Below are 16,764 nucleotides of genomic sequence, written 5' to 3' on the forward strand. Positions count from 1 at the left end.
GCGACGGCGTCTGCTTTAGCTGCTGTCTTATTGTGGAAAAAAGCACGCTATTTCTGGACATCCCACCAGGACGGCTTCATACGTCATGCATGTGCATCCATAGTACCTCTACAAAAACAGGATGTCAAAAGAGGATGCATGAGATGATTCACACAGGTTGACCCTATAAACGGAAGCTCACAAGACAGTCCACTTGATTCACAACATAATGCATTGGACACTAAGACCTGTATGTGACCTTCAACGCGACCTGCGTTTAGCTTGATAGAAGACACTGACACGGTCATTGATTTCAGCGCTCTTTGCCATGAAACAAAGCTCCGCTTCACTTACCAAGTGCATTGGATCTGCATAATTTCTTTTCATTTGAAAAGTTTGCTGCGAGGCACACGAGAAAACAAAATCAAAGAAAAGCGCATTTGTTTTAGATTTCTTCCTGGCACCTCACCTATCCTAAATTATGGGCACATGCCAACAGTAGGGCAGCATCTTACGCTTGTCGTGATACTCTCCCTAGCAGCATCGGAGATTATGTTTCTGCGACAGGAACGTGTGCGATGTCATAATTAATTAAAAGATTACCATGATAACAAAGTTGACGTCCCTTATTGCCGCACTCATTTGTATTCTAATTCATTCATCCCGAAGACAGCCAAATAACGGAATCACTTGCCCACTTCCGCCGTCGCCATTCTCAATGTCTCCGCATTTAAATGTGCCGTTGAAGGTTATTTTAGATGTAGAAGTAGAGCCTAGATGGTAATGGCACGTAACCATTCTGCGGGATTGGCCATCGATATAAGAAAAGAGAATTATAAAGTGATGTAAACAAAATTTGGGAATAGGTACGTATATGATTTTATGTACTAACCTCTTATGACATGTTCTTTTTTTTTTTACAGCGGAGCTGTTATACGCTAGTTTCCAGCGGATCGCTGCGCGCATAGACCGAGCGCGTAGACCAAAAACTATCATCATCAGCAATGGCTCGAGGGTCGTCGTCTTCTTCTACAGCTGGCTCGTTGGCGCCCCTCGGCGCAACCGCGCGAACGCACTCGTGCCACTGCTCGCGCGTTCTTCGTCATCTTCTTCCACAGTTGGCTCCGTTGTGCAAAAAAACTGAAAATAGCCAATGGGTGTATCTCTTTTGCTGGTGACGTCACGCACTGCATAGACACGTTATCGCAGTTGCGTTCCGGTCGTGTGATGAGTAGGCCGCGTGACGTTGTCGCAACAGTCTACGTTCTTCACGGGACGTCTAAGGGAGACCTGGGGCCGTATTCTGTAACGCTTCGGTTTTCGAAGGATTCGGTTTGGCGGTGGCGTCACATTGGGGCGGTCCGTTGACGTAATCAAAACAAGTGGAAGGACAGAGGCCAATCGTCACGAAGGTTTTTTTTTTTTTTTTTTTTGGCAGTGAACGTCACAAACCAAGTAAAAATATAGCAATTTACGAGCGCTTCTTGGTAAATAAAAATAATTTGTTCGTGGTATTGATGAGGTTTATATTTTTTATTATGAAACGTGTGTGAGTTGTACTGGCCGTGAGTGACTTAACGAACTTTGTTTACTTCGGTTGATCCATTTATGCCGCTAGGTGGGACGTCGTACGCTAACTTTGCGTTGCGGCCCCAATACACACTCAAGTTCCTCGCACAGTCGGAGCGATGTCTCTTTTGAGAATCTGAATTGTCGCCCGAAATCCTCGTCTGTCATCTCAAATGCGTCTTGTCGACGTCGAGGTCATCGCTGTCTATCACGGAGGCTCGCTAAAAGCACGATAACAGGCGCCACAGGCACCGCACACGCCGTCATTTTGCTCCGAGTGCCGCGATTCCGCCCATGCACACGGCACGCACAGGCTCTGCACACGGCACACCGCGCTTCGGATAAGACCGAAGCAGCGCGCGCGGCTTCGCTTCGTAGCAGACGACAAATTCGGTTTCCGCGTGATTGACATGTGCGTGACGTCATCAAAAAGTGCGTTCGTGCTCTGAGGCGATGGCGTCACCCAGGCGGCGACCAATCGCTGCACGCAAACCGAATTATTCGAAAAACGAAGCGTTACAGAATACGGCCCCTGAAGAACTTTGTTTGAGGCCTTTGGTTGGATCACCCCAACCGACTCCACTCCCATCGTAATTGTGGGTGATTTTAACGTAGACCTGTCTTGGTCAGATGGAAAGTGGTTCTTGGCGTTTTTGTTGGAAAGGTTCCGCATTCAGTGGGCCTACCACACGTCATCGGTCCTGCATATACTTGGCGTTCGCGAAGAACGTTTCTAGCGTCCTTGCAGAACCCATGGCCGTCTACCATAGCGACCACAAAGTTACAGTCACCTTAGTGACAAAATAATAAAGAGGGTAGGAAATGACAATTCATGCGGTATGTGTGTTTATTCAAATCAATGTAGTTTATCGCCATATAGGTATAAAGCTCCGCTGGCCATTCACCTTCACAGAGTGGAATGGCACTGAATTTTTTTACCACTCCCATCTGTAACGCCTTCGTTCATTGAGGGTATTGAAATAAATATATTTGATTAACTTTTTTCTCCTCATAAATGACTAACAATATTGTTAGCATCTCTTCTTTAATACATGTCTTAAAATTCGTAATAACAGAGTTAAAGGAATTAAGCTCATTGACTATGATTATTCATTAATGTATCCGTTTAATATCTTGTGCTGACTACATTCCATTTTAGTTGCTACTACACTTACTACATACCGATTCATGGCATATCCCCGATTTCATTGTTAATCGTATTCTTCATGACATTCTTCCCTTATTTATTTATTTTACCCTCAAGCGCACATAGCTTTACAGAGGGGAGTGGGGTACATAAATAGTAAGCAAAATACAAAATGTAATAATATGTACAATTCTAATAAGGTCTACAATTCACAGGACGAGACAATGTTAGGCTAATACAACAGAAAGTAGGAATGAAGATACAATGCGAAGAACCTGCCTCATTTATGAATATATATGCACATTTTCTTTCTGTTTCTGTGTTCTATTATAATGACTGTTTACCGATTCGTCTTGGATTTTACTCGTTTTAATTTATTTATCGAAATTATGGATTTCTAAATTTACTCACGTAGCACATGTAAAATGTGCCCGACTCTTGGCCGATCCCCGTGAGTGGGTATGTGCCAAAGACTTTAAGGGTCATCGTCATCATCATCATCCTCCCCCGCAGTGGGTTCAGCCTCGTCACCTAGAGTCAGCCAACCATTATGATTCTATGGCGCGCCATGTAGAGACGTGAGGAAGAGGAGGCGTTCCGGCCTCTGGTCGGGGCATGGCAAGCGGTGGGGCCGGCTCGTCTAAGGACCAGCCGCCCGGAAAGCGCTCGGCGCTCAGGAGGAGCGACTCGACTACCAGCGCCAGGGGCATCCTTCGACACAAAGGCGCCATGAAGCCGTGAGTCGACGCGACACAACAAACCCCCGTGTACCATCACCGTTAAAGGGACTGACGAGCGATTTTTATGGACCCAGTCTCTTTATGGCGCAACGAAAAGCTCACCCTCGGTAGTGTTTACACCTGCAGCGGATAAAGCGCGTGGATATTTTGTAAGCGGAATTTTTCGATCTGAGCAGCCTCTAAAAAAATTTAAAAATCAGTCCCTCCTCCAGCAACGCTGAGAAGTGATAGCGATGACGATAGCCCACCTCGCAAATTGTGAAAACCGCCCATCGTCCTGCTTTCACTGGAGGGAGAGTGCAACTATGATTAACCACCTATATTGTCACCTTTCGAACCACTTTTAAAGGTAAATAGAATGGTACAATAAGTTTGCGTTGTTGTGCAGAGTAGTTGTACGGCGTTTTTACCCCAAGTACGCGCCTACGTCACGGCTGGCTGGCCCCCGGCGTCGTTATTCTGTCGATAGACGAGCCAGGCCAACTGATTGAAAACGAAGGCGAAGGCATGCGCCACTTTTCTGCTCACTACAAACGAAGGCTTATCTGCACATTGTAAGTTAGAAAAAAGTCATAACAGAAAGAATGTTACTGCATTTCAATATTAATAAAAAAGACCAGGAACCGCGTACACTAGTACAAGGTCACGTGGTAGACCTCATAGTATGTTCATGTTTTTGCCGCGTGGGGCCCCAAAGGTCATCTTTCGCGACTTTTAGTGAAGAATTAAAAATATACATCCACGTTTAATGAGAAAAACGCAGCCCGTTCTAACCAATACGATAGACATACAATATTTCCATCAGCGGGGTTATCTCAATTCATGTTCTGAGCGGTTGTCTATCCCTTTAAATGTCAAATGCGAATTCCGAAACTATATTTCAACGCGTTGTGTGAGATTCGAGGTTCACGTGCAAGTCTCGGTAATGCTAGGGGACTTTCATAATGCCGACAACCCTGTGATACAGCCAGGCAACCCTTGTTTTCGGCTGCCATTGTGAAGGGTATAGACTCGGGCATGCTCTCTAGCTGCTCGCCAGCTGCTATGTTTACCTGCAACCTGTAACGGGGCGGTCTGATCAGTTATTTCCTGATCACGTTTCAATTTATGCTGGCGGTACGGAAGTCCATGCAAGACACTCGTCTGTAGAACGCGCGAGCGGCGTTCTCCAGATTGCGCTGGCGACATTAGCGTTAACACGTGGTGCCAAACCACATGTTATTCATCTAGAGGTGACCATGCGCTGCTAAATTTATGCCGTGTACTCGACTCCTTCGCCCTGCTGGTCGCCTCGTGCTCAGGCGGCTGCTTAATTTGGCCGTCAGGAGTGCGTTCTAGACAAGCGTCTTGACCTCTGTGCGTGCCTTGTAAGTACGAGCCGCGCGCGCATGCAACGGAGCGGTATTCAAACGGTAGGGAAAAGGTGAAGGGAGGGCAGATGCTTCTGGATCGTCTTGGCTTGGCCCACTACAGTATAGAGGTCACACGCGCGTCCGGACGTTCACCGGACGTTCACTTTTTCTTTGAACGTAAGAGTGCCGCACCCGCACCTTATTGCTAGCGGTTCACATCCATGTAAACGGCGGCAATGCGCTAGGAAGGTGAATCGCATTAATGCGGCAGTTGGAGACAGGCCGAGTCGTATCACGCGTTGCACGTAAACGATGGCACATTGCATTGAGGGAGAGAAGAAAAAAAAAAGTGAGATGGCTGCTGCCGCGTGCTCTCCTCCATGCAGGGACTGGCGGAACGCCAATCGCAAGGTGTACTTGTTGTTACGTCATGGCACATGCAGCCGCTTGAGGGGACGAAACCAACAGAAAACCATAGTAAATATTTAGGGAGCTCTTAGGTATGCCAGTATTTATTTTATTTTTTTCCCCTGGGGCACCGAAGAAACGTGGGAGGCAATGTTAACGGCACAGAGCCTGGAGGATCAGCGAAGTCTGGTGGACCGGGCCCGGGCTGCGGCATTAGCCAACGGCTTTCTGGACTGAGAGAGCCGCCCACCTAGGGCGAAGAAAGAACACTTTCTCGCTGTTTCTAGCAATAAACGTTCATTCCTCCTCCTCCTTCCCCTGGGGTATAGAGTGTACGATAAAATATACTTATATACTTGTAGAGGGGCCAAAGCGACGCGCGATTCTATTGGGAGCGTGAGGCTTTTTCGGGGAGCAGCCACCAGAGGCGCTGCTCTGGTACACCCGAAAAATTCGCAAACGGCTATAAAGGCCGTTTCACATGCAGCGACTGGAGCGAAAAAAGTCGGTGCGATCGCACGCGTCGCAATGCGATTTTTTGAGGGCTCATACGGCTTAAGGGATGAAGACTGTATAACATCTTGGAAGGAGGCAGTGCGCTGTGGTACGTCAGAGACGTTATTAGCGATAACTTCGGCGCGAAACAAAGCGTAGCTCCGACTCAAGTGGATCCAGCAACAATATTAACAGAAAAGACATAGAGATCAAAATTTAGAGAGAGAGAGAAGAACTTTATTGATTTCCGGCAGACTGCTGGGCTGGGCTCCCACTTTAGCGTAGAAAACTTTTACTGAAAAAAAAAAAAAAGCAGAAGAAAATGTCCCTAATAACATGGCAGCCGGAGCCGATGAAATCCCAATGCAGCTAATACAAAACCTCGATCCAAAGAGCAAGGCACTGCTGACTAATGCCATTGAGCAAGTGATTAGAACGAAGAAAATTCCGGTTGGATGGCGTGAAAGCAAGATGAACCTCACCTACAAAGGAAACGGTGATAAGGATTAGACGATCTCATACAGGCCAGTTACAGTAACGTCGGTGAAATATAGAATGACAATCCAAGCCAGTTTCGAGATATTAATTTTCAAAGTGTCCGACGAAATCCATGGGCGTTCCAGTTAACTTGGCGAGGAAAACGCTGTTTTATGCATTGGAGCGCAAAGTTAACTGGAACGCCCATGCATTTCGTCGGACACTTTGAAAATTAATATCTCGAAACTGGTTCAGTCCTGAGAATTCGTTCTAAGTGGATACGCCTTGCGAACTCAGCGGCTATAATTCATAATTTGAAAGGTACTGCAAAATGATTAATTACAAAGGTAATTAGCGTAATTATGTTAATTATTCGATTAGGCGTTTTGATTTATTGTGGAAGTAATGACCGCCTCATCGAGTAGTTTAGATCAAGGATTATAAGTGTGCTATCTGTTACAGGCAATTTTAAAAAATTTGCTGCAGCTAAAATGAAACACCCTGTAGTTCGTACTAACTCAGTGCATAGCAATTTCAATAGCTCAGTATACATCTTTATGGATATGATTTCTATATATATTAAGAGAGCCTACGACAACGTAGACAGTGAAGTGCTATGGGATATTCTCAAGCACGAAGGCAAAGATGACGAGACGATTTCGTGGAGGCTGCTGAACGAGATATAGAGGCAACCGAGTACAAATTGTATGGGAAGGCCGGAAAGGCAATGAAGTCACCAAGGACTACAGCAAGGATGTCCTCTGGCTCCATTGTTGTTCACGCTTTATGTTAAGTGCAAAGAAAGACGACTAGAAAAGAGTGAATTGGGGTTTGACTTATCTCGTAATGGGCAGAGTGCAACAGAAGGTCCATGGGCTGATGTCTGCGGACGACATAGTGCTACTAGTGGACAATGCAAGAGATTTACAGAGACTTGCAAATATGTGTGGCAACGCAGCGACACATCTAGGCCTTAGGTCTAGCACAGAGTAATCGGGAATTATACTCTTTAATGAAGAGACGAGTAATTACGTGGTGTCAATTCAAGAAGTCATATCCCTAGTCAAGCAATATGAGTACCTCGGCGTACACATAAACGAAGGAAAGAATTACTCAAGCAACCACCTAGATAGTCTGAAAATAAAGGGGAAGCGGAATGCAGCAGTAATGAAACATAGGTCACTTTGGGGCCGCAGTAAATATGTGAGGTGGTGCGTGCAATCTAGAAAGGAGTAATGGTGCCAGTGCTAAGGTCCGCAAAAGTCATTCTGTGCTTCAAATCGGATATATTGTCGGGTTGAAGGTTAACCAAAGATCGGTAGGCCGGTTATAAGTGGCTTTGGGAGCCCAAGGTAATACCAAAAATGAAGCAGTGCAGGGTGACATTTGGGTTGGCCGGGTCTATTTCGAAGTCAGAGAAGTGCAGAGGAAAATTGGTATTGTTGTTTGCCTGTGCGCGCATGACACCGTGCTTGTTAATTCAGTTCTAAACGAATGCTTACGAGTTTATACGCCCGATAAAACTACTCTCCTTACTTCGTATTGCTGTCTAATAATTTGCTGTCGCAATCGATGCTTCGCCTTTCGGGCGAAACTGCGACTTGTTTAAGGGTGTGTACGGCAAGGAACCCCAGGTGGCCAAAATGAATCCGCAGTCTCCCACACGGTGTGCCTCATAATCAGATAGTAGTTTTGATACGTTAAACCTCATAATTTAATCTATGCGACCTATACTATATTTTGGTGGCGAGCGCATGGCGGTTCGCCGCTGCCACTGGTCGCGGAAACGTATATTCGTTTTACTCCTCTCGTTTGGTTGTAAATATATGTTCAGATCTGCGATGCCTTTTGTGTAATAAATGCGTCATATTTTGCGACCTAACAGTATGACACTTAATGCTTGCGTCGAATTAGATGACGCATACTGACATGTTTATTTCGCATGCCACGCACTATCTTTTGGTCGCTATAGTGGAAGCTGTAAAAAAGTATCTCTGTATAGCCCAGCGCAGCCTCTATATCGCAATGCTTATCTATAGCCTTCGGGAGAGTAAGAAAGGGCGTAATTACTTCCCTCTCCCGAGCTGTGCCTACGCGCCCTCTGTGATCGGAACGTGCCATGCTCGGGACCAAACTTTTCAGGGCTGTTCAGGTGCCGCCGGACGCGGCTGTCAAGTGGAACGAGGAAAACGTCAAGAAGACGTTCCACCCACAAGACAAGGACTACGGCTTGATGAAGGTGGCCGAACCCAAGACGCCCTACAGCTACGACATGACCAAAGAACAAAGTCCCGTCGACGCCCAGGTATTGGCGCAGAGGTACGCATGCAGCCTTTGCTTCACGGATGCGGCAGTCCGCGCGGGGAGCGATGAATCATATTTGGTTTGTTTATTTATTTATTTACTTATTTGCTTGCTTATTAAGGCGAAAGAAATCCGGCGTCGGCGTGACCACATGATGGTCCAAAAAGGCTAGGAACCCTGGACTTTGGTGTTAAGGGGCAGTTAATTAAGATAGAGTTAATTAAGGCACTAGAACCCACGATCTTTGGTGCTAAATAATGCGAATTCAGGCACAGTTAATTAAGGCACTCGAACTCAAGACCTTTGTTGGGACGAACCCTTAACCTTCGCTGGGAGTCAAACCCACGACCATGCGTTGTCCGCACCTTGTGACGAACACTTTGGTCACGTGCAGTCGCGGCGCTCCTGCTAACGTGGCCGCGATGCTTTCGCATTTCTTTGATTCATTCATTTATTGATTAATCGATAGTCTTGTCAACACTCAGGTTTTGGCGCGAAGATTCGCATGCAGCCGTCGGTTCACGGATATAACACTCCGTGCTGCAGATATTTGATTGATTGATTGATTGATTGATTGATTGATTGATTTGCTGGCTGGCTGGCTGGTGACATGGCATGCTACTCGAGGTGTAGAGTGACCACACGAACGTCACATGCATGCATCGACACGCACAAGCAATTGATGCTTAATTCGACGCAGTGTTCCCAAAATCTGCACGCATATTCAAGTTTAGGCCGAATAAATGACGTGTGACTGAAGAGTATACGGTCACTATACAGCCGGGGCGTTTCCTAGTTTGTGTTTCATTAAACAGATTTTGCGAAAGGCCAACACGCCAATGACGTATACGAGTGTTCCAAGGTTGATTGCAATAGTAAGTGCCACGTATTAGCAGTCAGTATATTATACATCTCGTAAGAGGAAGTTATAAATGTGCGCGAGTGAATGCGACAACTCGGAACTTCGTTTATAGCATGGCTCACTGTCACTGCTGCTGCTCTCACCCAGAATAGAAATCTGCCGCAACGAGACGCTGAAATCGGCCAGGATCAAGCGTGAGGAAGAGGAGAATATGACGGAGGCTCAGAGAGGTACGTATTTATTTCATCATTCTTTTTATTTACAATACTGCCAACCCCATGTAGGGGCCGTGGCAGGGTGGGATTGACATCAGTACACATCAAAATAGTAAAACATAGTAAACAAGTAAAGAACACAAAACTTCAAAAAAATACTACACCTGATTAGTAAACACAATTATGGAAGTACAAATCATTAAAAACAAGAAATGACACGAAACAGAATTCACATACTGTGTTCAATGAACGCCTGAAATTGATCCACCGTCGTCCACTTCCACCCACTTACTATATCAAGGTGGTTCCACTCGACTATATAAGAAAAAAGGAGTATTTAAAAACATTGTTCTTTGTTTGAAAACATTGTTTTCGATTAGAATTCGTTCATTTTATCGACGTTTGTTGATTCGACGCTTAGGATAATTCGACCAAACATTGCGGTCACGCAAGGCTCCAATTAACGGGAGTCGATTGTAATTAATGATAATTAGGTAGCTTTTCTGCAAACGATATTAGGTATAGTTTCTCAGGAGATGTACCTATGCGTATGGACAAAGAAGTGTGTTCCGTGGATGACTTTGGCGCAAAAAAAAAAAAAAATGTTACCAATACTGAATAAGGATGGAAAAGAAATACTGTTGTGCATCCGCCAACATGTGTGTAAAATGTACACGAGCCTCAAACCTGATTTGTTCTCACAAAAGGCAGACGTATATGTCGATGTCTGACGGTGACGCCCGGCATCCACTTCTTTCGCAAATTCGTGTCGCGAATATTGTGTTTTTTCACAGAGCGCCAACGAGAATTCGAGAAGAGGCGCAAGATGCACTACAACGAGTTCCAGGCCGTCAGGGAAGCGCGGGAGCGAATGAAGAAGGGCGAGGACGAGGAAGAGGCCGAGGACGAGGAGGCCCAGGCGGTGGCGAAGGCTGCGGAGGCGGCGGCTGAGAGCGCCAAAAAGAAGTGACTGGGGCCCGAATTATCAGAGGTGACGGCCCTTAGATTAGCTGGAGGGCTCGAGCCTATGTAAACATATGGGAAAGGAGAAATCGTTTTTCTCGGCAACCACGGCGTCAAATTTGTAGAGGTTTGTTGCGAATTTTCGATTTATAGGTCGTGAATTCTTAAATAAAAATTTGGCCGAAATCGCAGATTTCTCCTAAAACGAAACTATCATGTTTGCAACTCTGATGCCCATCAATGAGAAACGCTATCACAATTCTGTAAATTGCACCTCCTAGTGCATCTAAAGCAGACAAAATCGATATATTATACATGGCTCTCAAGTGGACCACTAGTTTGTGAGTAGAAATTTTGCAAAACCCTTGTAGACAATGTAACAAATTAACATAAGATATAAATTGACGTATCAAGTTTGTCCGCTTTGGATGCTCTAATGGATGCAGTTTACAGAACTGCGATATCTGCTCTAGGTGCAGAGCTACAAAATTGGTAACCTTCGTGCTTCTATATATTTTTTTCAAACTTACCAATTTCTGAATATTCCTGTAAAAAAATTCAGACCTTAAATCAATTCCGCTTCCAACAGTCACTAGAATTTAACCTTCTCTCTCAAATGCAACAAAGTTCATTAAAATCAGCCCAGTGATTATCTCAGAAGAGCGTTTGTACGGGGGGAGGGGTGGAATAGGCGGCATCGGAGTTGGGCTCGAGCTAAAGCTTCCTCTTAGGAAGGAAACTTAAGCGGATCAAAGAGGACACAGAGCTATTACTGCAGTAACCAGGTATATTTTACTTAGCCGCTGACATAAAGTTCTGCAGCGACATAGTCATTAACATTCAACCTTATTTTTAATGATTATTCTAATTCGACAAATACACCCGTTTCACGCAAAAACTTTAGCACTTTTCTCTGAGTTTTAGCATCTCCTAAACGAATTAGCGTTTGCGAAATACCGGCCTATCTGGGCCGGTATTAGGCGGGCACTAGTGGCGGGCAGCCAGCGCTCTGCGACAAGGAGGAACACGGAGCTGCTGACTGCTGGATGACGTAAGCCAGAACGTCACTTCGAAGGGCGCGGCTTTGCGCTCTCTGTAGCCTCTCAGTTTCGGTTTCGCGCTCTCTGATATAGCCGAAATTGTTCGTGCCACAGTTCCGCGAGTAAGCGCATTTTTCCGGATCCAAAAGTTGGCATGACTTGAACGCAGAGTCTGGTTCAATTTCCCGATTACGATGAACCCGCTGAAATTGAAAGGTTCGAAAGTTAATCAGTACGTTTCGTTAGCGACTAATTGCCGCGTATCACCCGTCATTTCGTGGCCACCACCGCTGACGGCATGTCTCCGAAGGAACCGCCCTTTTATTTAAAAACTGCAATTGTTTAACATCATACTTAAAATATATTCCTAGAAACACCGTATATCGACAAATATATTCGGCAAGACACCGTCAGAAAAGCGTTTAGATAAGCGAGCAAGCTTGTATACGTCAGGACAACTTCTGATGGTCACCTTTGGGAGGGATGCACACAAATTCCCCTCTCTGAAGGAAGTGAGCGCTATACCTTCCTAGGTCAATCCTACCGGGTGTTCCAGGTCACTTCCGTGTTGCTATGCCTTCCAGGTCTATAGGTAACAGCGGCCACCCGCGCCTGTTTGTTAATTGGCTTATTTCTTTAAGAGTCAATTCCTTAAACAGTCTCATATGGCGCCCAGTCTCCTCCATTTTAGCACACTCTTAAAGAAGCTTGCGCCCCTTGGGCCTTATCTTCTACAATCATCGACGTCTGCCTTGCTTGAGTTTCCTGTCTTGAAAACGCTGCGCTCGCTACTTTACTGTCAAGAATGCTATGTCAGGCTGATGACGCGCATGTCGTTGTTGGCCTGGAAGTAAGTACCGGGCGCCCAGCGTTAAAGAAGAGAACGTCGCGCAAGACAGATGATGGTTATTGTTTTGGGAGAAGCGAAGCCCCAAAGGGTGCAAACTATTTTTATTTTTTTAAGAGTGCAACAGAGCCTGTTTATACACGCCGTAAACGGAGCCAGGCTACCCTCCCCGAATGGGCAAAAGTATGACCTATGGGTGAAACCTTGCTTTTGAGGGCGGTGTTTCCTCCTACTCGGGAGGATACGCTAGGGTTCGACCCCTTCATGGAAAAGAGCTATCAGTAAAAAGAAAAAAAAAATATTTGAGATGCATTAGTAAATTATACCCAACAACATCAAAGAAAGAAAAAGAAAACACCACTCTTACTGTGAGAGGAGGCCTGGTAAAACAAGACACAGAAACGAAAAACGGGTGGCGACACCGCCGACAGGTTCCCGCATCAGCTTTGAGTTTTGACGGTGTCCGCTGAGCGCTATATAGTAAAACCTCGTTATAACGAAGTTTAATAGGGGAGTCATAATCGCTTTGTTATATCCATTATATTGCATACACTGCGCTGTGAATCTCAATAGCGATTTCAGGGAGTATTTCACTTCCTTATATACATTGTTTCGTTATAGACCGTTTCGTTATGGGGTTTGACTGGTTAAATTGTTATCGGTAATGAGGCGTACAACAGAACATCTTAGTAATATTCAAGAGCATCTGGGCCACATTTGCGTAATTTATAATTTCATGTCCGTGACGTCACACTGGCCTACCGGCGCTGGTGTTTCGCCGCGAAATTCAGAAAGTTCAGAACTTGGACTAAATGAGTTTTCTCTTCTAATAATTAGCCTCCTATAGCGAAATTAGCTAAATTGAGTTTGTTAAAGCATCGTTTATCAGTGTAAACTGATTTAGTGTTTCTATTTGAGTCCCTTTGAACCCTCACTTCGGAGTTGTTGCCTTGATGTGTAAAACGCTGCCGTTGCTTTTTTTTTTTTTTTTTTTGCCGGAACGTCGCCGCCAAACTATAGACATCCCGCTCCCACGTTCTCCCATATTTTCAGAGAAAGAGTGATTGTGAAGAGGAAGAGGCGATATTTTCTGCAAACCTTTAGTGAGCACGGCTCAATACACTGGGGCCGGGAAGGGGGGCATATTTTGAACCTCTTTATAGCCTCTTTATTATACCCTCTTTAGAGCTATTCTTTCTCTATATATATTTTACAGGTCGACATTCCCGTGACAGAACAAAAATTCTGCTTCCCCCGATGATCGTCGCCATGCCCATTGACCTGAGCCGAAACCTCCATCCACACCTCCTTTACACGCCGTTCTCCCCAGCCGTTTCCCAGACTGTATCGCTTGACGGGGGCGCCTCCGACGTCCCTGGATCGGCTAAAGACGGCGACGGTCGACTCATGGTTGACAGACTAGCCAGTTCGTGACCCTCCCGGTTTCCCGCTAAATTCGTCTGTACTCTCGAGCGGCACGTGACACGCCTGCCCAGATGTCGTGTAGTGGTCGCGCCCCGGCACGCTTATTCTTCGGTTGACCGTTGTAAATAGCCTTTCATGATGCGCGCCACGTCGTTCAACCACCATCTTTGTGTCGTTCTTAAAAAAAAAAAAAAAAAAAAAAAAAAACGCGCGTGGTATCAACGTGTTGATTTTCTATGTACATATGGACGCACTATTTTCAAAATGAAACGCTATCAATATTGTGCGCTAATAGAATGTAATAATCCTCATCATGAGTCTTATTGTTATTTTTTTAACGGGACGAGTGTATTTCCTATCCTTTTCTTCATGCACCAAACCCCAAAGCACCACCTATTAGCTGGCGCTACCTTTACTTTGGCACTCGTTTTAATATTACTCGATTGTTAGCTATAATTATAGTTACCATTATCACTTACTATCTATAATAGTTACTGACCAACTCGATTTCTGCTGTATCTCGAGTGCAGTGTCATATTTCGCTTGCTTCCTAATCGGTACTGCTGACTGCCTCAACATTACACGTATACAATTTACGGCAGTGAGCATTTCCGTTGTTCAGTGCTCGGCGCACAGTTCTCGCAGTGTTTCAAGTGGCATCATAAAACCGTTTCATAAACGCCACGAGTTCGCTTTCGCGTGCTGCCTGCCGGAAAATTTGCTGAACAGATTGTGTTTCAACGCACAGAACTCGAAATGCAGGCGATCGCGAAATCTCGCGACAGAATCGGTTTACGACATGCTTCGTGTTCGTTGCGAACCGCACCTGTCGACAAACACAGGCATACATACTAGCCAAGTTGATATTGCGGAGAAGCTACATCTCCTTGCAGCGTGCCGATTGGTGCTTAGTATATAGGAAGGTATACCAACCCACCAAAGGAGACCGGCCAAGCACATGGGCTGCAGGAAGAGCCAAGAGTACGAATCGATGCATCTTGTATAGTGATTTTATCTCCACTTCCGTCCTACCCTATTTCATCTACCAGTCAAATTTCGTTATAAAGAAACAAGGGATAACGAAATAACGAATATAACGAAGTATACGTGGATATAACGAATTAATGGATATACCGAAGCAATTATGGCTCCCCCATCAACTGCGTTATAATGAGGTTAATTACCCCATCCCATCCCATGCATCCGTTGCTACCTGTCATTTTACTGCTTTCTTCACAGGGCAGTAGCTGGCCAGAAGCGCGTTACTCAGACCGTCCTCTTCCCCTTTCATGCGGTGAAGCCTTTCTCTCTCTCTCCCTTGTAGACTATGCAAACTAAAGTTTGGGAAACACTTGTTTACAAAAACAAATGAAAAATAAAGTGAATGCTTACTGAAGGTGTTCATCAGAGCTAGATGTTAAATAATACGGTAAAATCAGCGCAAGGATTGCTCTTCGTGGCTCTTATGAAATATGCGTGTGTGTGTGCACATACACTATAGATGCTGCTATGTAACATATAGCTACCTCTATAAGAACCCACAATCCAACGCGCAACAAAGATATCAATTTAGTTATTTTTCTTTCAACGCACGGTGATGGGATTACAGCACCCGTGTACTTAGATTTAGGTGCACGTTAAAGAACACCAGGTGGTCCAAATTTTCCGGAGTCCCACACTACGGCGTGCCTCATAATCATATCGTGGTTTTGGCACGTAAAGCCCCATAATGTAATTTTAATTTTAATCTTTTAGTCATAGGTAGCGGTAAAAGGTTAAAAAAGTAATGAAATGTATACAAGAATGCTAGAAAAAAATGTATAGCATACCTGATTAAATCAGCAGACTAGGTGACTATTTGTCATCTTTCCTCCTATCACGTGCCTCTCCACGTCACAAAAACTTCAAGCCCTTCGCGGGTCTCAGTAAATTGTTGCAAGTTAGCGCTCGGGTGTCTCAGTCTTTCACCATCCTCGTCTGGTTGTGCGCACAACGCGGACGGCGCAGTTTATACCTGCATAATACAAGCGCATTAAAATCTGTTCTCGCAGCTTTTGGTACTCGTGGCTTTGGAAAGAAAACAATTATATACGTCATTTTTAGTAGTACCATTGGTGGCTCTGGACCGTGACGTCAAAACGGTGCTACCCGCCGTGGTTGCTTAGTGGCTATGGTGTTGGGCTGCTAAGCACGAGGTCGCGGGATCAAATCCCGGCCATGGCGGTCGCATTTCGATGGGGGCGAAATGTGAAGACACCTGTGCACTTAGATTTAGGTGCACGTTAAACAACCCCAGTTGGTCCAAATTATTCCGGAGTCCCCCGGGGGCCCTACGGCGTGCCTCATAATGAGATCGTGGTTTTGGCATGTAATAATAATAATAATAATAATAATAATAATAATAATAATAATAATAATAATAATAATAATAATAATAATTTAAATGTGGTCGAAATTGATACTTAGTCCCCCTCAACAGCGTGCCTCATAATCAGATCGGGTTTTTCGCGCCTAAAACTCTACAATTTAATTAATTAAAATGGCGCTCACGCAGAGAAGGAACATTTCTTTCAGCGAGATATCTTGGGGATAGAAGTCTTGCAGTAACATGATAAGTCACGATTTATTTTAAATAAATCAGTGATGGCCGCCCTCGATGCGTCTGGATTGTGCTCAATGATGGAATGCATGCTCGTCGAGAGAGAGAGAGAAAAAAGGTAAAGGAAAGACAGGGAGGTTAACCAGAGGTTATCTCCGGTTGGCTACCCTGTACCGGGGGAGGGGTAAAGGGAAGTTGGCTCTTCCGCAAGCACGCTTGCCGTGTGGAGAAGAGGACTAATCACGGTGACTTCGATGCCTCCATTCATATTGAACGAAACATAGTAATTAAATCCACTGACAAAGCTCAGTGTTGCTGTTGTCGTTGAAATGAACGCCTTCT

At 45.1% G+C, this 16,764-nt stretch overlaps 1 protein-coding gene across 1 annotated transcript; it reads left to right on the forward strand.

The window, feature by feature from the left end:
* Positions 1-3,263: 3,263 nt before the first annotated feature.
* On the forward strand, positions 3,264-13,752 carry LOC119432734 (protein phosphatase inhibitor 2). The gene is made up of 5 exons (XM_037699891.2): positions 3,264-3,432; positions 8,310-8,486; positions 9,481-9,563; positions 10,343-10,539; positions 13,615-13,752. Exons 1-4 carry the CDS (start codon positions 3,311-3,313, stop codon positions 10,516-10,518), a joined length of 558 nt encoding a protein of 185 aa, XP_037555819.1. The 5' UTR covers positions 3,264-3,310; the 3' UTR covers positions 10,519-10,539; positions 13,615-13,752.
* The last annotated feature ends 3,012 nt before the right edge of the window (positions 13,753-16,764 follow it).

The sequence above is a fragment of the Dermacentor silvarum genome, chromosome 11 (genome assembly GCF_013339745.2).
Source record: "Dermacentor silvarum isolate Dsil-2018 chromosome 11, BIME_Dsil_1.4, whole genome shotgun sequence".
NCBI lineage: Eukaryota > Metazoa > Arthropoda > Arachnida > Ixodida > Ixodidae > Dermacentor > Dermacentor silvarum.

What these genes read in the sequence shown, in the direction of transcription:
- LOC119432734 (XM_037699891.2), top strand. Translation starts at nt 3,311, where the DNA reads ATGGCAAGCGGTGGGGCCGGCTCGTCTAAGGACCAGCCGCCCGGAAAG. An exon ending in GCCCAGGTATTGGCGCAGAG is followed by an intron (nt 8,487 to 9,480) that starts GTACGCATGCAG and finishes GCTCTCACCCAG; the next exon opens with AATAGAAATCTGCCGCAACG. An exon ending in TATGACGGAGGCTCAGAGAG is followed by an intron (nt 9,564 to 10,342) that starts GTACGTATTTAT and finishes GTTTTTTCACAG; the next exon opens with AGCGCCAACGAGAATTCGAG.